The sequence below is a fragment of the Ochotona curzoniae genome, unplaced genomic scaffold (assembly GCF_017591425.1).
Source record: "Ochotona curzoniae isolate NIBS_2020 unplaced genomic scaffold, NIBS_Ocur_1.0 contig_3498, whole genome shotgun sequence".
Classification (NCBI taxonomy): Eukaryota; Metazoa; Chordata; class Mammalia; order Lagomorpha; family Ochotonidae; genus Ochotona; species Ochotona curzoniae.
Window position 1 is genome coordinate 37,119,551 of NW_024465885.1, and position 26,301 is coordinate 37,145,851.

General features: G+C 44.6%; 2 protein-coding genes across 7 annotated transcripts in view; one reads left to right on the forward strand and one right to left on the reverse strand.

The window, feature by feature from the left end:
- Nucleotides 1–618: 618 nt before the first annotated feature.
- On the reverse strand, nt 619–6,160 carry ATP5PF (ATP synthase peripheral stalk subunit F6). 2 transcript variants are annotated; one of them, XM_040980675.1, is made up of 4 exons: nt 6,027–6,160; nt 2,146–2,324; nt 1,248–1,372; nt 619–746 (listed from the first exon to the last, which is right to left on the reverse strand). In XM_040980675.1, exons 1-4 carry the CDS (start codon nt 6,144–6,146, stop codon nt 709–711), a joined length of 462 nt encoding a protein of 153 aa, XP_040836609.1. In that variant the 5' UTR covers nt 6,147–6,160; the 3' UTR covers nt 619–708. The 2 variants fall into 2 exon arrangements, with proteins under 2 accessions (XP_040836609.1, XP_040836610.1); XM_040980676.1 differs by having other exon boundaries at nt 5,890–6,066.
- GABPA (GA binding protein transcription factor subunit alpha) overlaps nt 6,010–26,301 on the forward strand; it is a 50,992-nt gene continuing 30,700 nt past the window's right edge. Inside the window, exons 1-4 of one of the 5 annotated variants that reach the window (XM_040980669.1) lie at nt 6,010–6,108; nt 13,654–13,756; nt 15,362–15,506; nt 22,542–22,626. In XM_040980669.1, coding sequence (XP_040836603.1) covers nt 13,680–13,756; nt 15,362–15,506; nt 22,542–22,626 — 307 coding nt within the window. In that variant the 5' untranslated portion in view covers nt 6,010–6,108; nt 13,654–13,679. Of the gene's footprint in view, nt 6,109–6,165; nt 6,532–6,841; nt 6,963–7,915; nt 8,333–9,379; nt 10,249–13,653; nt 13,757–15,361; nt 15,507–22,541; nt 22,627–26,301 lie in introns of those variants that run through there. The other 4 variants (XM_040980671.1, XM_040980674.1, XM_040980672.1 and 1 more) reach the window with 4 other exon arrangements.

Sequence of the window (26,301 nt, forward strand, 5' to 3'; positions counted from 1 at the left end):
TGCACTCACGTGGGAGACCTGGAAGAGGTTGCTGGTTCCCGGCTTCCGATTGGCACAGCACCGGCCGTTGTGGTCACCTGGGGAGAGAATCATTGGACGGAAGATCTTTCTCACTGTCTCTCGTCCTCTCTGTATATCTGACTTTGTAATTAAAATAAATAAATCTTAAAAAAACAGACCCATATTAGTAGTATATTAGAAATAATGCCAGATACAAGAGGACGTAGATATTTTTCTTTTGAAAAATAGTTTCCTGGGGTTGACACCATGGCATTGTGAGCTAAGCCTCTGCTGGTGGTGCCAGCATCCCTTACAGGTGAGGATTCAAGTTCTGGCTGCTCCACTTCCAATCCAGCTCCCTGCTAATGTGTCTGGGAAAGGAACAGATGGTGGTCCAAGTGTTAGGTCCCTGTACTCATGTGGGAGACCCAGAAGAAGCTCCTGGCATTGGACTGCTCTAACTCTGCCCTTTGTGGCCCACCTAGGGGAAGATCTGTCTCCAAGACCCCAATATGCCTTCCAAATAAATCTTAGAAAATAAAAAATGCTAAAGCAAAGAATTCGATATAGTCAAGGATACATTGAACATCAGTAAATAATTTGGAAACAAACACCTGATCATTGCCAAACGTATGTTTATTGTGAAACCTCTCATTAATTGTACAAGCAACACATGACAGATTACCAGATTAACTTTCCATTATTTCTTCAGGACTGGGGTTTCTCAATTACTTCAAATTTGGGATCTAAGGGGAGAGGGGAGAGAAAGAAGGTTCAAGCTTAGCCATACTGAAGAGCTGTATAATGCACTACTCAGCGTAGCGTAGTATAATGCACTACTCAGAAGCTTCCTGATTCAATACACCAACCTTCTGATACTTTTTTAGTGAATACTGTTTTAGATATAATATATATACCAGCCTTACCATGGCTAAGCTTTTATTTAATACTTTTTATGATCCTGGTTCTATGTTTTCCGACTTAAAAATAAATTATTTAGATGCAGCTACTACATGAGGAAGGCGTTACAGTTCCCAAAGGCTGTAAGAGGAATAGTAAAAGGCCCTCAGTACGCCCCCAGCACTTTTCCTACGCCTACTGAATGGGGCCTTCCCGTGCACAGGTGACGACAGTTCTAATAAGGGCGCATGTAACTGTCAATCCTCTAAACCATCCAGGTGCAGCGAGACAATCCTCAACTCCAGATAATCTGCCCAGAGAATGAACCCATGCTCAAAGAGACTTACCTTCAAACTTAAAGGTAGGGAACGTATTCATGTCTGCTTTACCAAACATTTGCTTCAACTTAAAAAGTTCCTTCTCCAGATCTTGCTGGTACTCTGGGCCTGCGTCAACAGGTGCTCCCGATGCCCTGTTACAAAAATGAGCACATGAAAACGAGCGACACCCGTTAGTTTGCAAAATCAAAATTCTCACTCCAATTTCAAGCCACTATAAAAACATACATGTAGTAAAAACACTCTTCCGGAGAAAACTGGGTGTCCATGTGCATTTTCATCCAGACGTCAACATGAAGTTCTACATAATTTCTCAGACAATCCATTTAAGGTTACTGAGCCTCAAGTCCAGGTTACATTACAGTATTATGAGCTCTGAGCTCAGTACCTGCTTCTGCTCCAATATCAGCCCTACCATTCAACAATCGCATAAACCGAGGCGCAGCACAAGCCACTTCATTTTACAGGTGGAAAAGCGAGCGCACTATTGAACGAGAGTGTTGAAGAAACCTGCCTTCACCAAGTGGCTTCTAAAAGATCTTGGTGGAGGGCCTGGCACAGTAGACTAATGGCTAAAGTCCTCACCTTGCATGTGCCGGGATCCCATGTGGGAAATTGTGTTTTGGGAAGATAAATATAGTATCAAGGACAAGCACTGTGGAAATAAATTTTACTAATTACTGCCTATAAATGTTACAAGCTTAAAAATTTATGTTAAAATCCTTTCAAAGGGATTTTCCACGTGCCTACGATCACGGAAGAGAATTTCCAGAAAAACAGCTCAATTTCTTCCCTGAAACCCTTTTACAATAAACTGTGAGACTGCATGTTAGGGATCGGGTAGTGTGACTGCCACCTTGAAACGTGCATAGCTGGACGTGGTATGTCAGGGGTGATCACCACTTACTGTCGCTTGGATTTGTATTCTCTGATCTTGTCCACGAAGAGTTTCTGCACAGGATCAAGTTCCTTATTAAACGCCACTGCCGTGACCCCGATGTTCCTCCGCAGCTGCACTGCCACGGCGGAACGGATGACGGAGGACAACCGGAAGAGCTTCTGAAGCATCATGGTGCCTGTGTAAGACTGAAAACAAGCACCTGAAGGTCATCACACACGTGCACACAACTGTAAACCACCTCCAAGTACACCTCACAGCGAAACCTAGCTCCACCCCCACACACGTGCACACAACTGTAAACCACCTCCAAGTACACCTCACAGCAAAACCTAGCTCCACCACCCACACGGCTGCATCAGGCTACTTTAGTCCAGACCTCATCAGTTCCGTTCCTCCATTCCCCACTGCTTTTTGCTTCGTAACCGAAAGGGCCCACGAACCAGGAGGAGCTGGGACCGATAACTCGGGACCGAGGCTTCACTAAGGTTTGAACAGAAAGCAAACATAAAATCTTTTTTTTTTTCATTTTTTATTATATTTTTGACAATCTTCACATAGTTAATTTTGGCACAAAGATTCGAGGGCTACAGGAAAGTGGGTAAGACTATTTCCACATTGTTTCCTTCATGTATCTGGAGCAAAGCAGGATATTAAGGGAGAAGCCCCACCCAATTTCCCACGCAACCACCCCAGGTCCCCAATGTGGGGCATGCTCTGAGGTTCTTGCTCAAGTGGTTTGATAGTTCATTAGTTATGAATCATTGTCAGTCTCGCCACTCCAAGCATGATGAGGTCATTGAAGAATCCACTGATGACATAGTTCTTCATAGAGTCTCTATTTACCCTGTTTTTCACCGTCAACATATGGCTGAGGTGGTTGATTGACTTGTTCTGTCCTCAGTCTTTTCATGGTTAGGGTTCTGAGTCTGGCAGTTTGATTGGGGAGATCCCCAAAGATACTTTGTCTGAGGTGTTCTCAGACCCCATTTTTGTACGTACTAGCAGGTACAGGGCCTGGTACAATCCATCGCCTCCCAATCAGCTGCTGGTTGTAACTGCTGGGTTTGTTCTGTTCTAGCACCAATTTCCACTGGAACCAATCAATGGGTGTTGCAGTCCAGCCTGGTTCTGCCCAGCACACACTCGGCCCTCACATAAACCAGTTAGGAGCTGCAACCTAATCCGAGCAACCCACAATAATCCCCACCAGGCCTGCTCCCTACCCTGGTTTGCTAGTATGTGCAGCAGACTAGTCCAGTCTGTCCCACATCCCATTCAGCTCTCATACATGTCAATGGGCACTGAAGACTAGTTCCATCTAACTAGTTCTACTATCCAGCCCTCACGGTTGTTGTTGGGTGCCCTTCTGTCTAGCCAACCCTGACCTGGTCCTTGCTTTTGTGCCCTCCAGTGGGAGTGGTAATCCAAGAGGGAGGAGCCCACTATTTCCCTTCTAGCCTACTCCCACTCCCGAATTATGCACTCTCCAGATGGTTCTGTGGTTTGACTTGACAGAACTAGCTCCCAGTGCCAGCTTCTCCTGCAGCTAAGCCCAAACAACCCTCACCCATTCTAACTTTGTTTGCACCAGTATGAACAATCAGCCCCGCCTGATTTTTCCCTGATCTAGTCCACATGAGGCGTACAGGTGTTGTAGCCATGCTTGGTCTGGTCTGCCCCTAGGTAACCTCACCTTGGCATTCCATAATATGCACTGTTTTTTGTCGCGACCGAACTTGGCTCTACCCACACTGTTCTGGTGCCTGGATTTGCCAGTGGGTGATGTGAACAGGTTCAGCCTGGTCTGCCCCTGACCCATGCCAAATGTATGCCAGTGGGAAACTTTCCATGGCCTGTTCTGGGCTGTTTCCTGTCATGCTTCTTGTGCTTACCTGCAGGGTCTGTGTCCTGCTAGAGGAGTTGCTCAGGCTCCTCCATCAGAAGTTCTCCCAATGCCAGATTTTGCGCATACCAGTGGGTTCCATAAGCCAGCCCTACTCAGCTCACTTCCTGTCCTAGCAGGAACAGTGCTGGCCTTCAACCCAATCTGGTTCTTACTGTTAGATGTTTCAGCCAAGCCAAAGCAAACATAAAATCTTAAGTCCCTTAAGAACTTAGTCCTGGACCCAAGAGAATGACAGAGGTTGGCTGTCATAATACCACCAATGCCACAAGGAAAAAATAAAAATGATGACTCCCAAATTAATGTTCTCTCCAAAGGCTGAAGCCACTGGAATGGCTGCCCCAACCAGGGACGAAGGCCTGGAAGAAAACATTCTTGCTGGACCCCAAATCTGTATTTTCAAAAGTCCTTACGCTCTCATAGGTCCTACAAACTCATCCCCTACTTCCCCCAAAAAAACCAGTCTCATATAAAAACCTGTTCCTTCACCTTTCTTCCCCTTTTCACTGACTGAGTGAAGATGGCTCACTGTCACACACAGGACACAAAAAGATGTAAAACATCGTTTGTGATCAATTCTCTGCTGGAGTACTATCGGTTGCTCCTAAGACCTGTGAGAGGGATTTGGGGTAGAAGAATCAGGAGAGGACAGGCAGGGTAGAGGTGGACGCCCAGGGGTGGGTTGGGGCCCGGATGTACTCCTAATAGTGATGACCACGGCTGCCTTGTCAACACTCCTGATGTCAATGCAAGCACCTGAAGCAGGACTTGTACCTTCCCGCTGCCCAGCTTTCTTTTCAGGATGGGTCCTTTCCCCACGCACAGCAAGGGATGGTACACCCAGTGGGGGCCCTGCACGGCTGACCTTGGGGGTGCTGCACCCTGGGGAGACTCAGGACGGCTGACTTGGGGTGCTGCACCCCATGGAGGCCCAGCAGTTGATTTTGGGGTGCTACACTCCAGGGGGAGCCTGCAGGACTCACATTGGGGGGCTACACTCCAGGGAGACCCAACACAGCAGACCTTGGGGTACTGCATGCCAGGGAGACCGAGGATGGCTGACCTCAGGGTGACATGAGCTAGGGGGTCCCAGCTTGGCTGACCTCGGGGTGACATGAGCTAGGGGGTCCCAGCTTGGCTGACCTCGGGGTGACATGAGCTAGGGGGTCCCAGCATGGCTGACCTCGGGGTGACATGAGCTAGGGGGTCCCAGCATGGCTGACCTCGGGTGACACGAGCTGGGGGCCACAGCACGGCTGACCTTGGAGTGACACGAGCTAGGCGGCCCCAGCATGGCTGACCTCGGGGTGACACAAGCTGGGGGGTGGACCCAGCACGGCTGACCTGGGGTGACACGAGCTGGGGCTCCAGCTTGGCTGACCTCGGGGTGACACGAGCTGGGGGTGGACCCAGCACGGCTGACCTTGGGGTGACACGAGCTGGGGCTCCAGCTTGGCTGACCTCGGGGTGACACGAGCTGGGGGTGGACCCAGCACGGCTGACCTCGGGGTGACACGAGCTGGGGGTGGACCCAGCACGGCTGACCTCGTGGTGACACGAGCTGGGGGGTCCCAGCACGGCTGACCTTGCACACCGCGCCCCGCGGCCTCCCTCACCGCCCCGGTAACCCCGGGGGACCGCTCCCATTTACCGGGTCTACGGCCAACCTCTGCAGGCAGCCCCGCCGAGGTGGGCCGTGACCCCGGGCCAGGCCTCGCCGGTGCCCAGGGACCCAGGGCCGCTCCGTCCTCCCAGTAAGGCAGAGGTGATGGCAGCCGAAGCCGAGTGAAGAAACCCAAACCCGCAGTCCCCAGGGACCGGACGGCCCCGCGCGCCCTCCCAGTCACCTTGCACGATGTCCCGAGCCGCCCAAGCCGCCGCGGCTGCTACCGCTCCACTTCCGGCCCTGGCTCCGCCCCCTCCCCTACGCCTCCCCGCCATCGCAGTGCATTATGGGCCGCCGTTCCAGTCGGTCGGCGCTCACCGGACAGGAAGCGTCTCGGAGACGAACTGCGACCGGACGGCTGTAGGTGAGACAGAAGCCGACGACGAGGAGGAAGTGGAGGGTAAGTGCTTCCGGGTCCTGCGACGAAGAGTCCGCCATCTTCCCTTCGCCTAATTTGACCTGTTGTCTTTTTTTTTCCACGGCTGGAAACGGGGCGCTGTACGCATGCGCACTGGGCCGGGCCTGTCCCGAGTTGGAGCTCCGGGCCCTAGTTTAGCGTCCTGTTCGTGAGGGGTTGTTCTGGTGGTTGTGACTGTTGCAGGACGAGCCGGGGCGCGGTGCCTCGGGGGGCTTCCGCGGCCGCCGGCGCTCGCTGCCCGCACCCCGCTGGGAGTTGTAGTCCAGGGTCCGGGGTGCGGGATTTTGGTGGGGGGAAGGCTCCTCAGCGCCGACTCGGCGGCCAGCGGCCTCGCACCCGGAGCAGCGGCGCACGTGGAGCCCGCGCCTCCGCCGTCCTCGCCGGCTCGGGCCCATTGTGGAGCGGGTGAGTGCGGGGACGCGGGCCGGCCTCGCTCCCGGCCCCCCCGCCGCCGCCTCTGTGTTTTGTTTCCGCTGGTCCCCGGCTCCGCGACTCCCATTTCCGTTGGTGGAGGCTGGAGGGAGCGGGGTGGGGAGCCGAGGGGCGGGAGAAGCCGTGCGGGGCGCTCCGGGGCGCGGGGTCCCCGTCCTCGCTGCCGGGGCTCGGCGAGGGACTCGCTTCAGACCCGCTCACCTCCTCCCTGCGTTCTCTCCCGCGTGCGCGCTAACCGTGTTGTTAGTCATACTACCTGGTTGGTCCGTTTCAGCACGAGTAAAGGGGAGTCAGAAATTGGGAAAAACCAGTTAACCTTACCAACTCGTTAAAAAAAAGTGTTTTATGTCCTGCAAGATAGGTTCTGTGATCATGTTTGGATTCAGGGCATTAGTGTGGTTCGGGTAAGTCGGGAGCGCACAGTGCCTCCTGGTGCGTGGCGAGGCCGAGAGTAGTTTAGCAGTGTAGTTCACTTTACACGTAGAATACGCCCGACTGATGGGAGAGCCAAAGTTTGCAAGAGTCCGCTCGAGCGCGTAGAATGGGGCAGGCAGAACATTCTTGGGCCGTGTGTTAGCTGACATTTCAGAATAGATTGGTCGACTTCTAAGCAACTACTTTCAAGGAGCGTGTCTGAACGGCTGGTTTGAACCGGGCGTGCTGTTATTTAAAAGAATGTAAGAGTTCTAGTTTTAGGTTATATGATATTAAGATACTTTACGCGGAGCTAATTCTCGCAACCTGGTTCTTTACCGTTAGCTGAAAACACCAGACGCAACGAGGTATCTTAGGAGGTTTATTCCAGTGGGGCAGGAACAAGGTGGAGGTAGTGGAGGTCAGGAGGAGAAAAGAGGCAGAAGGAAACACCTGGGGCCTTTTATGCAGGTAGGCCCGGAAGGTGTAAGGGGGGGCGGGGATTGTGGGGGTTTGAGGGCAGGCCTCAGGGGATTAGTGCCTGCAGGGAAATGCCTGGGGATGATTGGTGAGTGGGCGGGGTTGGGGAAGGGGCTGGGAGATTGGAGTGGGATTCTCAGGTGGAATGCCAGGTTACATCCGATTGGTGGATGGCTGGATTGGCGCGAATTCCGTGAGCTGTGAGGAAGAAGAAATGGCGCAGGTGCAGGGCATCAGTCTCGGTGATGACTTTCAAATCACTCCTCACACGTGCCACGCTGGTTTGTGGCTCCCTCCGGTCCCTGGATAGACTGAAGTCTATGTGTAACTTGAGTTTTTTGGTCGTGAAGCAACTAAGTAAGCCCATAAGTTGGAAGCAGGTCATGCGAGCGTGGAGAGGCCGAGGGAAGCCCTGCCTGGGAAGGTGGAACCGTGCAGTAAGCACCTCTATAATCTTACCTGGGGTGGCCGGGAGTAGGGTCGTCACTGTCCTCCCTTCGTATTTGCATCTTCCTTTACACCTGCTCGTGTACACACATAGATTTGCTTTCTTAATTTTGAAAAAAAAAATTGTGTTAAAACTGTAAGCTTGGGAAACTGAGCGGCTGACGGGGTTCTCACGCAGACTGCACTTCCATTGTCCTGTGTTAGCGGATGGTGTCAGAAGCTTCCAGTGAGGAAGGACCTCCGCAAGTTTGGTTCAGAAAGAGTGTCTTAAGGGACACCAGCCTTAGGGCTGGCCGCACCGGCTTCCCATAGGAACACCAAGTTCTGCACTTCCCATCCAGCTGCCTGCTTGTGGCCTGGGAGACCCGGAAGAAGCTCCTGGCTTTGAATCAGGGTTGGAAAATCTTTTCTGCCTCTGGAAGGGAAGGACAAGGTAACTTTGTCAAAATTAATTGTGGGACTGGTGCAGTGGCATAGCAACCTAATCCTCCACCTGTGGTGCCAGCATCCCATATGGGTGCTGGTTTGTTTCCCTGTAGCTCCATTACTGACTTAGCTCCCTGCTGATAGACCGGGAAAGCAGTAGAAGATTGCCCAAGGCCTTGGGACCGGGTTACCCACATGGGAGATCTAAAGAATTTCCTGGTTCCTGACTTTGGACTGGCTCAGCTCTGGCGGTAGCAGCCATTTGGGAAGTGAGCCACTCGTTGAAAGATTCTCCCTCTTTTTTAATTAATTAATTTTTTTTTGTTATTCAAGATTCTCCCTCTTGCTCTAGTTCTGACTTTCAGATAAAATAAGTAAATCTTAAAAAATTTGGGATTCAGGGTGTCTATTTTGTGTGAAAGTACCAGGGAATTTCTGTTGTTTTAAATATTCGTTTGTTTGAAAGGCAGAGTGAGAGATTTGCCATCCGCTGGTTCTTTGCCCACATGACTGCTCAAGGCTTGCGCTCCTTCCAGATCCCCCCCCCCGGGGGGGGGGCAGGGCTCCAAGCCTTAGGGTCGTTTTGCCATTGCTTTCCCAGGCATATTAGCAGGGAGCTGGATGGATGTGGAACAGCTGGGAGTCAAACCAGGGCATCCTAGGCTGTGGCTTAGTCCATGCAGCACAACCACTGGCCCCTCCGATGGCCTGATTATGCAGGTGAAGTCCTTGTAGATGGGCAGTTGGTTCCAGCCAACTTACCAGCCATCAGTCTAAGTGATTTGGACAAGTTTCCAAATCCTTCCATAGCTTCTCTATGGGAAATTTAGAACAGAAGCAGAATGATCAGCAGTTCACACTGGGACATGTGGCTTGTTTTTCGTTTCTTGTAGATCTGGAGGTTACTTTTTCCCATGTATTTGCCACCTTCTAGACACTTTGATCTGTCACTCCTGTGGAAATCACAGTGTAAAGATCCTTTTAGCAGCTCTGTGTCATAGCTTGTAATCGGGAATGCTGGTATCCCTGCTGCTAAGCCACTAGAATGTTTCTCAGCTTCCTCATTCCCTGTGCTTTTCTGCTTGCTCTGCTTTAGTTACTTAGTTTGTGCAGATGTTATTTCCTTGTTTCTAACTGGTAACCAACATTTGATGTGATAGGAGCTTTCTTGAGTACTTTCCAAGGGGACTGTGCTTGGCTCCAGCTGCCACTATTGAATGTGTATCAGTAAGTTAGAGACTTTGGAATACTTACCCCGTGGATGAGAATACCAGACCATATGTGTAACTGTTTTAAAAAGAGCTGCTAGAATTTTCTCCACACTACCTAAGACCGTCTATACCCCTGAGCAAAAGCGTGCAGGTTTCCTGTCTCTATGTCTCTGCTGACCTGCCATTGTTGAGCCGGCTTCTAACCTTTGCCTGTCTCTTACTCTGTACCAACAGCCGTTCTGGGTTCCTTTTGTGTGGGTTTCCTTTTCTGGATTTTGCATTTTTGGGGGATTTTCAGCTTCTAAGAGGTTGTCAACCTGTTTTATCACTTTTAAGTGTTGGAAACGTCCTGTCCTAATTTTATGAACTAATTTTATGAACTTACGTTTAAGTTTTGAAGTTTATGGATGAAATTCTTTTATTTTTTTCTCTTTGTTTTATACTTTGGGAGTTTTAAAAATAATTTTTTTTAATTAGGCCATGTTAATTCCACTGTTTTCTTGTAGTTGTAGCATTACCTTGCACTATGCATTATCCATGGAGTTCGCTTTTGCATAGTGTGAAATAGTCTTCTTGTGCAGCAGATATTACTGGAATGCCCACCGTACATGAGGCACTGTTCAGAGCATCCAGGAAGAAATGACCTGCCCTTGTGGATCTCATCTTGTCCCATGTTTGGATCCCTGCTGCGTTACTATGTATTTTGCTCAGGGTAAATTATATATATACATGTATACACACACACACACATATACATACATATATATGTATGTATATATACACACATATAGATACATGTTTTACACACTTATTTATTATTGATTTGTTTATCTTGATAATCAGAGTTACAGGTTACAGAGAAAGCTTCTGTCTGCTGGCTCACTCCCCAGATGGCGGCGGTAGCCCGGACTGGGCTGGCCAAGCCCGAGGCATCGTCTGCCTCTTTAACATGGACGGCAGGAATGCAAACATATACTTTTCCCAGACCGTTCACAGGGAGCTGCATAGAAGGGACTTCTGGGATGCTCACCAGCTCCTACACGGACTGCGGGCATTGTAGGTGTGGCAGAGTCACAGTATAACACAAGTTAAGGAATAGGCCTTATTGGGCAAAGGGAAAACTTGCTAATCTAATAACATCAAGAAAAATAAGCTAAGTTCTTTCATCTTTTCATCATTGCTGATGATGGAGCTGGAGTGTAGACAGTATTTTAAAGACATGATTTGTGTCTGTTTGAATGGAAAACCTTTCCCCTATATTTGACCACCTCTGAGGCATGTGTGAGGGCAACCCTGATAAATATGAGGAAAATCAGACTGTCTTGGGCCACTAGATGGGGGCCACCTGTTAATAAATGAGTAAATTATCACCACATCAGCCCCCTAGCACTTGGCGGTGTTAGGACCTGCCCTCCTATGGTGGGGTGGGAGACTGCATGCCTCGGGCACTCTTAACAGCGCTGTGGGGTTAGTGACTGTCACAGGCCACCACTTTGGTGTCTTACAGTTCTGGATGGTAGGAGTCCAACATGGGTCTGTGAGCTGAAATCAGGCATTGATAGAGCTGCATTTCCTTTAATGTCTCTAATGAAGACTCTGTCCCTTGTCTCTGGCTTTCAGAAGCTTATCTGTATTGGCTTGTGGCTCCTTTGCTTCTTCAGCGCCAGTAGAGTTGGCCAATTAAATCTTCTCATTGAGTTGGTCTGGCACGTGCTTCGGTTTCTTTTGCTCTTTTTATGATTCTGGCTTTAAAGATTTCTTGTGTTTATTTGAAAATCAGGTTTGCAGAGATCTGTCTGCCAGTTCACTTCCCAAATGGTGGCTGGGGCTGGGCCAGACCAAGGTTAGGAACTGGCAGCTTACTGGTCAGCCACAAAGGTACGGGGACCCAGACACTTAGGCATTGTATCACTGGTTTTCTTGAGGGCGTTGGCAAGGACCTGGATCAGAAGAGAAGTAGCCTGGATGCAAGCATTGCAAGAAGTGGCTTTATTGGCTGTGTTACAAGATCGGCCCTCTTCCCCCTTTAAGGACTGTGTTTTATTAGGCTTACATACATAATCCAGAATAATTCCCCTATTTTGAAAGTCAGTTGCTTAGTAATCTTGACTGCGTCTATAGTCTTAATTCTCTTGCTGTGTAGCTTACATAATTACAGGTGTGGGTAATGACCTGGTGAGGCCCCACCAACCCAGAAAGGTAAAAGAAACACTAGGTCCAGAGAAACTAAGTTTAAGTTTATGTGATCATTTATAGACAGTTTTTCTCTTTGTGCTTCATTAAAATCTAATAGGGAAAGAATGACAGTATAATGAATTTATGATAGAACATATTAGAGAAATGGAGAAAGGAGAGGCAAATGGTACAACTGAATGGGAGTGATCAGGGTAAAATCTGACTGAGAAGATGAGATTTGAGCAGAAACTTCAAAGAAATGTTAGTATTTGTCCAGATGTTTGAGGGAAATAGGTTCCAGGAAGACAGTATTAGGGAGCAAAGTCCTAGGGCAGCAAGGTGTTAGGATAAGCAAGAAGGCTAATGGGAGTTAATGGAAATGCAACAGGGATGAGGCCAGATCCCATGGAGCCTGTTGGCCTAATCAAGTCTTTAGTTTTCACTGTGGCTAGTATCACAGTGTACCAAAGAATGCTGTGGTCTAATTTCCTTTTGTAAAAGGATTACACTCTGCCTGTTTTATTGACAGTTTTAACTAGACTAAACAGAATTGTGAGTGATTACAGGGAACCCTGTTATTGTGGCTCTGTTCCAACTAAAAACTGGTGTGGGTTTTGTAGTTACACATGCAGTAGTTGCCTTTGAGAAAGCATGTTTTAGCCCCTGCTGGAAAAGCACGTAATTAGGTTGATAATTCTAAAAGAATGATATGGGGCCCAGCATTGTGGCATAGCAAGTAAAGTTGGCTGCCTACAATACCAGATTCCTATAAGGGCACCGATTCTCGTCCCAGCTTCTTTGTCTCTAATCCAGCTCTCTGCTATTAATGACCTGGAAAAAGCAGCAGAAGATGGCCCTTATGTTTGGGCTCCTGTCAGTATTTGGGAAACCTGGAAGAGGCTTTTGGCTTCTGGCTTTGGCCTGGCCCAGAGAAAGGGAGAAATCTTCCATATCCTTGTTCATACCCCAGAGTCTACAACAGCTAAGTCTGGGTCAGGTTAAAGCTAGTAGCCCAGATCCATCCAGTTTGCAGTGGGGGTGGTGGGGCTCTGGGGCTCTAAGTACTTGAGCTGTATTCCTTGCTGCTGACCAAGGTGCACATTGGCAGGAAGCTAGAGTCAAAGATAGAGCCAGGAGTTGGACCCAGACACATTTGGGAAACATGCATACCCGATGTCGTAGCTGCAACAGCAAATAAACACAACAAGATATCATTTGTAGCCCAAATCCTAGCTGTGATAATTTTACTTTATTGGTATACTTTGCCATAAATTATAGTAAACTGCGATTTTTAGATGAGTACTTATAATTTCTTTCCATGTTAAGCATCATATTTGAATCTGTTATTGCTGCTATTAATTTTGAAGTGATTTGCGTTATATTATTGGGTCAAAAAAATCCCAATAAATCCCTCAGAATCATAGCATCATGTCAGCTTAATAAAAATAACGGTTAGGGCCCGGCGCGGTGGCGCAAGTGGTTAAAGGTCCTCGCCTTGCACGCCCGGGATCCCATATGGGCGCCGGTTCTAATCCCGGCAGCCCCGCGTCCCTTCCAGCTCCCTGCTTGTGGGAGTCGAAGATGGCCCAAAGCTTTGGGACCCTGCACCCATGTGGGAGACCCGGAGGAAGTTCCTGGATCCTGGCTTCGGATCGGCATAGCATCGGCCATTGTGCTCACTTGGGGAGTGGATCATTGGACGAAAAGATCTTCCTCTCTGTCTCTCCTCTCTGTATATCTGACTTTCCAATAAATAAATAAATCTTTAAAAATTGAAAAATGATAATAATAAAATGTAAAAAGAATTTCCATGTATCAGTTTTCTTTGTAGATAAAGATTACTTTCTCTTCAGTTAACATCTGCTCTTATTTGAAATATCTGTTTTTTTGTGTGTAGTACTTGTTCATACAGATGAACTTAAAACGTTGTAATCTCTTGCAGGACTAATCTTTTGAAATACTTCAACCATGACTAAGAGAGAAGCTGAGGAGCTGATAGAGATTGAGATTGATGGAACAGAAAAGTCAGAGTGCACAGAAGAAAGGTTGGTATTTTCTGAATTTGTCATTTGTTAACTACTTTTTCAATATGCATAATTGAAGTGAGAAATTTTAGATCTTTGGGCTTTTTTCTGTTTAAAGATTTTGTTTATTGGAAAGGCTGAGTTACAGAGAGGGACACAGAAGCTCTCATTCACTGGCTCCTCCTCAGGTGGGCCCAGTGCTTGGCCTGTTCCTCTGCTTTCCCAGGTGCACTCTCAGAACTGCTCAGAAGTGAAGCAGCCATTTGGCATGCCGGCATTGTAGGCAGTGACAGCTTGCTTGCTTCAATGCCAGCCCCCTGGGTTTGTTTTAAAACCTTGACCTACACTTCAGGGTGTGCAATCCGTTGATCTTTACCTTTGCTTCTACCAGCATTGTGCATGAGACTGTTGGCAGTATGCCCCAGTACATTGCCCCACGGGGCTCATAACCTGGCAGCTAGCTTCACTCGAAGGAAGGAACAGAGAAGGAAGGTGTCAAGATTGACGGCACAGCACCTTTTAACATATTCTCATCTAAGAAGTAATTTGTTGGGGTGGGCATTTGGTGCAGAGGTTAATATACTGAGTGGCACCTGCCGTGTCCCAGGCGGATTGGAGTGCTGCATTTGTGTCCTGACTGTTCTTCCAGTGCAGCTTTATGTCAGTTAGTGCATTCAGGGAGGTGGCAGGTGATGGCTCAGGTATGCGTGTCCCTCCCACACACACAGGAGACCCGGATGGAGTTCCTGGCTGTGGCCTGGCCCAGCCCTGGCTACTGGAGCCTTTCAAAGAAAACTGAAAATAATGCCTTAGAAAGCATTGTGTACATTCATTAAATGAAATGCGCATATCCTCTTAGACTTGGAGTTTATGTAAAAACAAAATGACAAGTTTTTAAATGCATCAAGTAAAATTAAAAGTTACATTTTAAGTTACACATGCTTTGAAACTTCAACCAACCAAGCAGATATCTTTTGAGATTTACTTTGGTTTGATCTTTAAAGATTTGTAAAAGATATGTAGAAATACGAAGAAGTACATAAAATATCAGCACACAAAGCCCGGTGTGCATTTTAAGGAGAAATGCAGACCATCTTGCTTTGCTTAACGTGAAACTGTCGATTATACCCAGTGGTGTTTAGACTATGTTTTCATTTCTTACACATTCATATTTATTAACTTGTATTTGTTAGGTGGGGAAATTTTTATTGTTGGCATACATACTTTAATATTTTTTTAATTTGGAAATCAGAGACTCAGACATATTTCTCATTTGATGTTCACTCCCCAAACACCCGCCTCAGCCAGGACTATGCTAGGTTGAAGCCACAAGCTGGGGACTCAGTACCTATCTCCCACGTGGATGGCAGAGACCCCAGGACTTGAACCTGCTACCTCCCATGGTGTACATTAGCCGTGGATGGCAGGGGTCCAAGTATGTAAGCCAGTTTCTGCTGCTTTCCTGGCTATGTTAGGAGTAAACTAGACTGGAAGTGGAGCAGCTGGGTCTAGAATGTCACAGATGGCAGCTTAATTCACTGTGCCATAATGCTGGCCCCAATTCTATTGTTACTTCAATATTGGAGGAAAATGTAATTGCTCACTGTTATATTCTTTAACATTTAGCATTGTAGAGCAAACCTACACCCCGGCGGAATGTGTGAGCCAGGCCATAGACATCAATGAACCAATAGGTAATTTAAAGAAGTTGCTGGAACCAAGACTGCAGTGTTCGTTGGATGCTCATGAAATCTGCCTGCAAGACATTCAGGTATTTTGTGTGTGTGTGTGTGGTTTGTTTTTCAGCATTTTGTACTGCATATCTTATCTGTCAGTCTTTTAAGATATAGTCTTTACCTCTGTAACTAGATTTGCTTGTGTTGCAAAATGTAAGCATATGAAATATAACATCTCTCAACAAAGTTTCTCCATTTAAAGCTATATTTTAAAAATAAATAAGACAGTATTTAAAAGGTTGAATGCCAAATCAAAGATTTTGACTTTTACTGTAATGTTAAAAAAAAAAAGTTTAAAGCAGTTTTTGAAAAGCGATTTATCTGAAAGCTAGCATTAAACAGAGAGCGAGAGGTCCTCCATCTGCTGGTCCACTCTCCAGATGGCCGCAGCAGCCAGGAGCTTGGGGTTTGTTCTGGATCTTTCAAGAGGTTTGCAGGGGCCTAGGCCATCTTCCACTGCTTGTCTCAGACCGTTGGCAGGGAGTGGATTGAAAACGGAGAATGTGTGGCGTTCATCAGTGTCTCTTGGATGATACGTGGTAGGCTGTGGCTTTACATGCTATGCCACAATGCCAGTCCCTTCATTCAGAATCAGAGGTTAAATACAGAGTAGTAGAAAACAAATTAACTTTAGAAGGTCAGAAAATGTATTTCAAGGCATGTTCAACCTCTTTCTGCATCAGTTTCTTTACTCTTCCTCTTATCTTGTTTTATTATTATTATAGAATTTTTGCCTTAAAAATTCACATCATTGTATGCTGCTACTGTTTTAAAATAAGATTTATTGTATAATTAAACTATTGTAATGAAATTTACGTTATAGTTGTCGGTTAATCATACATTACTTTTCCTTTCAATATAAGTCTAGTATATAGTGATGATGGAGAATATTGCCCTTTTAAAACTAGGATATGCAAGTGAATCTAGAACTGATTTTAATAGTTTAAAATTGTTTTGTTAACAATGAGAAGGTTAATTAGCACAATCTTTTTAGAAAGAAATCAGGCATTAAATATCTTGATGCTAAATGTGAAATACTTAACATTTCTACTGCCATGAATTGTCTTCAGCGAAATATTCATCAGGCTGGACAAAGGTGAGTGTGTAAGAATTGTCACTCATGGTTTTACAGAAACTGGAAGAAACCTGACTGTTCTGAAACCAGGAGATGGAATGAATTCCATGCATTGGAATTCCATGCATTGAATTCCATGCAGGGTAGCCCTGAGAGATTGTTGAAGCCAGAGCACATAGGCAGGATACTGTGAGTGAAAAAAGTACTTACGAAGCAAGCCTCCGTTATCTCATTGAATTTTATTATCAGTCTCTGAAATCAGCGTGTTACTTGCCTCTTTTCTCTAGTTGTAGAAGCAGGTTTAAAGAGGTAAATTTGCACAATGTTGAGCTATGAAGGACTAACCCCGGAATTTGAACCCAGGCCTGTGGTACTTGGAAAATTTGTTCAGTTGTTTCAGACAAATATTTTAAAGGTTTAAGGTGAATAACTCAGTGTTACTGGGCCTTGCTCGTTTTTCTCATTTGTAAAATAAAAACTATATTTGATCTCTTCGCAGACTTTTTGTATGTGGCCTGTGCAAATAAAATTAGACTTACAAAGAACCCAAATCCATCATAGGTTCTCAATAAGTATTAGTTGAATAAACAGAGATATGGACAAGTTGAGTGTCACTGTTAAAGAATTCAGAGCTAGCCTTGAAACCAAAGTGTTCCCTTATCTACTCTGTATCTGAAAAAGAGTGGGAGATGGCAGCTTAGGTTGTGTGTGTCAGTGCTGACACGAAATCGGAGTCAGAAGGCTTGCTGCTTGTGGCATTGCTTTTGTATTTTTTAGATGTATGCTTATTTTTTTTTTTTTACATTATTGCTATCATTTCATGATACAGTTCCATATTCCCGTATCCCCTTCCTAAATCCCTTCCCCCACCTAGTTCCTCTATATCATTACTAACATATACTAACATATAGCTCTTCATACTCAGTCATATGTCCATACATGTAGGCATGGAAAATGGCAGAGAGTCCAGAATCCTATTGTCAAGATATAGCACACAATTTCATTGGAAGTCTATCTTTGTCTGGAAGCAAAAATACATACCACACAGCATCCTCACATCTGGATGTTAGTCTCCATTTCACAGCTACTGTACATTGCCTTAAATGAAAAGTCATGATACAAAATCAACAGTAGAAAGAAACATAGAAATTTACAGTGCCATGAAGTTAAATGACATGTTACTAGAAATGACAGTCTCATTACACAACTACTATACATTCCCTTAAATAAAAAGTCATGATGCAAAATCAACAATAGAGAGAAAAATAGAAATTTACAATGTCATGAAGTTAAATGATATGTTACTAGATATGACAATCTCCATTACATTACACAGCTACTATACATCCCCTTAAATGAAGCGCCACAAAACAAAATCAACATCAGGGAGAAAAAGAAAAAAAATAAATTAACAACACCAAAAAGTTAAATAACATGTTACAAAATGCCTAACATGTAGCTGAAGAAATGAAAATCAAGAACCTTCTTGAAGAAAATGATGCCACTGCATGATCTACAAGTCACTGAATGATTTAATCAAAAGAACTGTTTTGAAGAGGTGAAACCAACAGAAAACAACAAAACCCATGTGATATAGTTTCCGCTGATCTTTGTTGAAGTCTGTCTCCTCCCGACAATAAACAAATGGGTTTTGTTTTTGAATCCAGTCTACTAATCTATGATGTTTGATTGAGCTTAAGCCATTTACATTCAGAGTTAAATATACATAGGTGGTACTCTGGTCCTGTCATTTTAGGAATGGGTTGTTCATTCATTTAGTCTTCTGTTGTCATTGTAGTGTGATGTTCTTCCCACTTGCCTTTGGTTTTGGTAGGTGCTATTCCTCTTCTCTGTCAAGAGAACATCTTGAAGTATCATTTGTAGGGCAGGTTTGGAAGAGGCAAATTCTTTGAACTTTTCTTTACTGTGGAAGAGTTTTATTTTATTTTCAAAGATGAAAGAAAGCTTTGCTGGATATGTTATCCTAGGCTGACAATTTTTTTCTTTTTCAATCTGGAATGTGTCACTCCATTCCCTTCTTGCCTGTAGAGTTTCCTGTGAGAGATCTGTGAGCTTAATTGGCATTCCTTTATATGTCAATTGATTTTTTTTTCACGTGCACATTTAAGGATCTTTTCCTTATGTTTGATTCAAGAGAGCTTGATTATCATGTGTTGTGGTCAAGATCACTTTTGATCAAGCCTGTTGGGAGTTCTGTGCCCTTCCTGGCTCTTGTTTCCCAGTTCTTTCTCCAGATTAGGGAATTTTTCCTTGATTATTTCATTAAATACATTTGCAAACTCAGCTTCTCTTTCTGCGCCTTCTGGGACTCCCATAACTCTTCTATTTGGCCTCTTCATAGTGTCTTTCAATTCTTGAATACTTTTTTTGGCCTGATCCAGCTCTGCTTCCAGCTTTTTGTTTGCTTCCCCCTGATGACAGGAAATATCTTCCAATTCTGAGAGTCTTTCTTCTGCTTGCTTCATTCTCTTTTAGAGACTCTCCACTGTAGTTTTCATTTGCTTTACTGTGTTCTTAATTTCTGATATATCAGCCTTGATTTGCTTTATTGCCTCCTTAAATTCTTTGAACTGTTGTATGTGTTTCTCATTTTTGATCAGAATCTTTAAAATGAGTCTTATGGATTCTGTGTCCCCCATTTTCTCGATGTCTTCCTCAGTGAACTCTGAGGCTGGCGTAGGGTTTTGCTCCTTTGCAGGAGAGGTTGGTAATATTCATTGTGCCTTTGTCTGTTCTTTTGCTCTTGGTCATTGTACTTCTGGTTAGCAGAGTCTTCTCCTTGGGGCAGGTTTCTAAGCTGTGTCACCCACAGGTCTACAGTGCGATTTTACTTATTGCAGTTGGCACACAGCTTTTTGCTGGTAGCCACTTGTGCCACAACCTCCAGTGAGTTCCCGGTCTGGGTTCTTATGTCAGATTTCCACTGTGGTCTCCACAGCCCTGGCTCTTGGCTCACCACTCTCCACCTCCTGTGATACCGTTTTGAGGCTGCACTGTTGTCTCTGCAACCTTTCTCGTAATTCCAGTTGGAGCAGGTCCCAGGATTAGAGAGACACCAGATGTCCTACTTAGTTAGGTTGTTGGTGGAGATGATCTTATCGAAACCTTTTGGACATTAGGTCTGGATGCCACATGGACCTATTTTGACCGGTACTATGCCACACTCAGTATTGTTTTTCCTGTGGGACCTCAGCAAGTTCTCATGAGCTCAGCACATGTGCAGTTCACTGTTGTCCCCTGCAGTCCTAAAGCTATTGCCACAGTGTGCAAAATGGCGCCTGACGTACCACCACTACAGTTCTTGATCTGCTGGCCTACCAGCAGATCTGAGGGCTATCCAGACCTGCCCCTGGTGGAACATGTAGAATGTCACGTTGTTGCAGTTCACTGAGTCAGAAATGAACTCACTCCCAGCTCAGAGCATGCTCAGTCCTTTCCCTTGCCCTTTTCTCCCTACGCAAAATGGTGTCCAATTTGTTCTTGGGGGCTGACTGGGCTATGAAATCCACCCTGATCTCGCACTGCCTGTCTGGGATCTGCTGCTCGGTCTCTGTTCTTGGTCAAATCAAACGGACCAGCAGGACAGACATTTCTTTGTCTGGGTTCACCTCCCAAGCTCCCAGTGAAAGTCCCTCCCCACCTGGTTGCTGGTGGAGTTTTGGCTCTGCTGGAGTTCAGATCGCTGTTAAGTGAATGCTGCTGGAGTATGAGTCACTGCAACACCACACCATTGTGTCCACTGCTTTCCTGTGTCTGTCAGTCTCCAGGTACCCCTCTGCTGTTGTTTTGTCCTCTCCTATTTCCTGCAAAGTGCCTTCTCTGCTTTATCTTGATTAAATATTTTTCTGTCCGTTTGATCCTGTCCTTATCCTGTTCCGCCATCTTGATTCTAGATGTATGCTAATTTGAAAGCTGGTGGAATAATAGACATTGTATTTTGACAAGAATGGTACATAAGTATGGTGCTACTATGCATCAGTGCTGTACTTGTTCTAGGTCTTAAGAAATAGCTAGGTAAGCCCAACTGAATAGCTTAGTAGCTAAATCGTTGCCTTGCATACACCAAGATCCCATGTGGACACTGGTTTCTGTCCTGGCTGCTCCAGTTGCCAATCAGCTCTTGCTGTCGGCCTGTGAAAGCAGTGGAGGACAGCCCAAAGCCTTTGGACCCTGCAGCTGCGATAGAGACCCGGAAGAAGCTCCTGACTCCTGGCTTTGGATCAGTTCAGCTCCTGACATTGCAGCCACAGAACAGGGGTAGATACCATACATCAGTGGATGAAAGACTTTCTCTCTGTGTCTCCCTTTCTGTAAATCTGTCTTTTCAATAAGAATGAATAAAAAGTAGTAACGAGTTATATTCGGTATCTAAGTGCTTACTTCCGAAGTTTCAGGTGTCATAGATTTGATGATATAAAACTAATGCTTATTAAAGAGAAAAAAAAATGTCATGTAGTGATTATTTATTAAGCAGTGAAACTGCTAAGTTTATCCTTATCTGTGTACAGTATTGTGCAGCTTGACTTGTTCCTCTTTAGTTAGATATATAACCAGTTTAAAGTTTTTATTTAAGTATGACATTTTTAATATTTGAAAATATGTTTGTGCTATGACCATAGTATCAGTGGAGTTCTAGAGAATGAGAGAGGAAGATTCTATCTTCAGCTGCATTATGGACACACATAGATACTGTCTTTTTTTTTTTTTAAGATTTATTTACTTGTAGGGCCCGGCGCGGTGGCGCAAGTGGTTAAGGTCCTCACCTTGCACGCCCGGGATCCCATGTGGGCGCCGGTTCTAATCCTGGCAGCCCCTCTTCCCTTCCAGCTCTCTGCCTGTGGCCTGGGAAAGCAGTCGAGGACGGCCCAAAGCTTTGGGAACCTGCACCCGTGTGGGAGACCCGGAGGAAGAGGCTCCTGGCTTCGGATCGGCATAGTATCGGCCCGTTGCGCTCACTTGGGGAGTGAATCATTGGACGGAAGATCTTCCTCTCTGTCTCTCCTCTCTGTATATCCGCCTTTCCAATGAAAAAATAATAAAAATAAATCTTTAAAAAAAAGATTTATTTACTTGTTTACTGGAAAGACAGATTTACATAGATCTTGAATCTGCTGGTTCACTCCCTAGGCAGCCACAAAATTGCCCCAGCTGAGCCACTCCAAAGCCAGGAGCTTCTTCCCAGTCTCCCATGTAGGCCATGCTTGAATGCTTTTCCTGGTCCCAAGCAGGGAACTGGGTGGAAAGTGGAGTATCTGGGACATGAACAGGTGCCCATATAGGATCCTGGCACATGCAAGGCGAGACTTTAGCCACTTAGGCTACCACACCAGCCCCACGATATTATTTAAAGTAATTATAACAGAAAATCCTGTAAGTTAATTAGTGACAGTATCTAGAAATTAGATTTACTATCTGTCTGTGAGGACATAGGGGAAAAGTTACTACTGCTTAAGTAATATAAAATAACTTTAAAAGTATATATATTCAAATCTTAGGCAATAAGATCATGAATCCTTCAATTTCAGTAGCTTTGAGAATGAATATTTAGACAAAGTTGAGCTTCAGTATGAGACATTGATTATGAGGGAGATATGGTAAACCTTTGTTAAGATTTAGATGAATGGTCACTACTAATTGAATGCCATTTTTATTTGATACTATACTGAACTTTGAATGCATTTGTAGGATAAATAGCCTTTGGCCTTATATAAGATACCAAACTACACTCCAGAGCTAGGAAGATTTGCTGTACAAAATTTAGCTTTGTATTATCTTTAATGTCTATCTCAGTGATAGAAATAATTATAATATTCACAAATAGCTAAATAATATGACAACTTGTGTAATTAAGTATTTTCTTATAATTTTAGTTTCTGTGTCCAGTATTTTGAGTCCTATTTGGTATGTCTGGTTTAAAACAGAGGTATGTACCCTAGTCAAGTCATTGAACATCTTACTCATTGTATCTGTTTAGCTGGATCCAGAGCGAAGTTTATTTGACCAAGGAGTAAAGACAGATGGAACTGTACAGCTTAGTGTACAGGTAATTTCTTACCAAGGTAAGTTATTGTTTGTGGCAGTTTTAAGCTTAGGTCATGATTTTCTGTTGTGATAACTCAAATATTACATGTTAGCTGTCTCAATGACAAATGTGGTGCTCTAGGTAGATAGGCATGGTTTTAATTTAGTAATTGTGCCTGTCAAGGTGAAGCATGCAGCATAACACTTTGAGTTACTCATTCGGGTGTGTGGAGGGAAGTATTACAATGCAGTAAACAACACCATCACAAAGTGGGTCGAAGGCTCTAGCTTGCTTCCTGAGCATGCCATAGTCATGTTTGATTGGCAAGGAGCTGTGACCTTGCTCAAATGGAAGCCACTACTCTAGCTATCAGGTTGGAAGTATGCTGACCTTTGCATGATCCATTCTGCCAGTTTGGATACTGTGTGCCTACTTGTCCCCTTAACTCCTTTCCTAAGAAGGTTCATGCTGCTGAGTCTACACCTCCGGGGTTGTGATGTGACCTAGTCAGCCATACCAGCCTTCACAGACTTTTACTTAGAATGTGTAGTAATTACACAAGTTAGAAAATTGGGAAATTGTTTGTGGGAGGCTGAATTTTATCTGTTGAAATGTTGCTTGTTGGGATTTTTGGCTGGAGTCTGAAAATTTTTTCTGAATGTCCACGATTTTTTGTTTTATGATGCCTCGGGCAGGAAATTGATGTTTAGACAATTTTGTTATTGCAGTTCTGTTGAATTATATTTATTGCTAATGATCTGTTAAATTCTGTACATCCATTTTACTTTTAGTGTATTTTGTATTTTAATACTGATAGCTATATATTTGTGATCCCTTAATATCTGCAGGATTTACTACTAGTAATAGTGAGAAATTTACTGTTTTTATAAGTCTGGTGACCTCTTAATATTAAATGTACTTAAATACGAATGTGATTGTATTTAAGAGGAGCTGACTTGAAACTGACAGGATGAAACTGGAGTGGAGAATTATGCAATCGCCACCAGGAAAATGCAAGTCAGGACTTCAGGGAGATACACTTCACCCTAGAGAATGGCCTTTACCCAAAGGGCAAAGAATAACAAATGCCGGCTAGCACTGAGAATGGGGAGCTGCTGGTGGACATATCAGAGTGCAGCTAATTTGTTAAACGATTGAGATTTTTTTTTCTAAGAACAGAAGTAGACTTGCATGTGATCCAGCAATCCTCCTACTGGGTGAATACCCAAAAGATGTTGGATTTACACTGGCAGCTGCCTGTACCACCATGTTTATAACAACATGGTTCATAATAGAATGTTACCAACCACACTGTGCATCATCAGATGCAAAGATAAAAACTGTAGCTTAAGGTGTGTGTATGTTTCATAACGTTCAACTATTTGAAAACATTAATTTCTATCGTTTGCCTCATAATTGTTGTAACTGGAATTCATGATGTTGAGTGAATTAAATCAGGAACAGAAATAAAAATACTACATATTCTTCCTTACATGTAGAAGCTAGAATTTTAAAAGAAGTAACTATCACTTTTTCTATAAATAGTGTTTTGTTAAGTTATTTTGAATCTTTTTAAACAGATTTTTAAGAATGTCGGGCCCGGCGCGGTGGCGCAAGTGGTTAAAGGTCCTCACCTCGCACGCCCGGGATCCCATATGGGCGCCGGTTCTAATCCCGGCAGCCCCGCTTCCCTTCCAGCTCCCTGCCTGTGGCCTGGGAAAGCAGTTGAGGACGGCCCAAAGCTTTGGGAACCTGCACCCGCGTGGGAGACCCGGAAGAGGCTCCTGGCTTCGAATCGGCATAGTATCGGCCCGTTGCGCTCACTTGGGGAGTGAATCATCGGACGGAAGATCTTCCTCTCTGTCTCTCCTCTCTGTATATCCGCCTTTCCAATAAAAAAATAATAAAAAATAAATCTTTAAAAAAAAGAATGCATATATTGCTTAGTTTTAATGATCTGTGAATTCATAGTTACTGTATATCAGTGAAATAGGTGTTTTTGTATTTGGGGAAAAAAGTAAATCACATGTAGAGGAAAGAAATAATAGGATTATGGTGTAAATTTTAGGGGAAATTTTTTTAATTTCTGATTATTTTTATCACTTATTCGAAAAAAAATGACTTTCCTTTATACCACCTGATGAATTATAGTGTGAACATTTTCTTTTAAAACTGATTTTCCCAAGAGACTGAAGCTTTTTTCCTTATTTTTTTCTTCCAGATATACTTGAATTAATTTCGACATAGTTTATTACATTTAATAAGTAACCAATAGCTATTCAGTGATATTAGCTTCTTAGACCTATCTAACTTCAGTACCCGAGGTTGCTGTTTTAGATAGGTACTCACAGCTATCTTACAGTTGTATAAACATGACTAAATAAAATAACTTGTGGCACACTTTCTTGGCTTAGGTATAATTGCCTTTTTTTTTCTTTTCTTTGTTTTGTTTCTGATGAAGGGAGTGTTAAAGCAAGGTCTTCCATCCTCTGGTTTCCTCCCCAGATGGCTGCTGGGGATGGGCCCTGCTGACACCTAGAGTCAGAAGCTTCCTCTGGGTTTCCCATGTGGATGCTGGGTGCCCAGGGTCTTCGGCTGTCTTGCCTTGCTTTCCCAAGCACATTAGCGCAGAGAATGATTGGAAATGGAGTGGCCCAAACCTGGAACGGTGCCCATGTGGCGTGCTGGTATCGGCAGGCAGCGGCTTAACTTGTTAGGCTGAAATTCCAGCTCCCTTAACTGTAATTTGTGGAACATAGGTTTTTTGTTGTTTGTTTTAAAGATTTACTTATTTTTATTGGAAAGACAGGTATAGAGAGAGGAGAGACAGTGAAGGATCTTCCATCTGCAGGTTCACTCCCCAAATGGTCACAACCTGGAGTCAGGAGCTTCTTCCGTATCTCCCACGTGGGTGCAGGGTTTCAAGGCTTTGGGCCTTCTTCCACTGCTTTCCCAGGCCACAAGTAGGGAGATGAATGGGAATTGGAGCAGTGGGAACAATGACTGGCATCCATAGGAAATCCTAGCACTCAGAGGTGGAGGATTAGCTCATTGAGCCACTACACTGAGCACTGGAACATAGGTTTAAGTTAAGTTTTCCCCCTTCTTCAAAAAACATTGAGGAGTCTGTTGATATAATGTTATTTGCCTCGTTTTAATTTTTTATTTTTCTGCGTGAATAACAGTTTTTAACATGTTAGTACAAGTCTTTGAATGTCCTCAGGATTTTCATTTATCTCTAATTGAAAATAAAGACACTGGCACTGCAGTGTGCCAGGTAGCCTTATGGGCACTGGTTTGGTTCCTGGTTGCTCCACTTCCTGTCCAACTCTGTGCTAGTGTGCTTGGGAAAGCAGCAGAGCATGGCTCAAATGCCTGGGCCCCTGGGGTCAGGTAGGAGACCTGGAACAAGGTCATGGTTCCTGGCGTTGGACTCAACAGCTCTCACTATTGGCAGCCATATGGGGAGAGAATCAGTGGGTGAGAGATCTCTCTCCTTATCTTCTATCCGTCTCTCTACCTGTAACTCAGCATTTCAGAGAAATAAATCAGTGTTCAAGGAAGAATAAATTAGAATTTAGTGATATGAATTAATAAACTCAGCATCATTTTGAACACATAATTATCCTATAACAAGGAAAAACAAATCGGTAGCCAATTCATTTTTATTTTCTTAGGATTTTTTTGTTGCTGTTGTTTTGTTTTGGTTTTT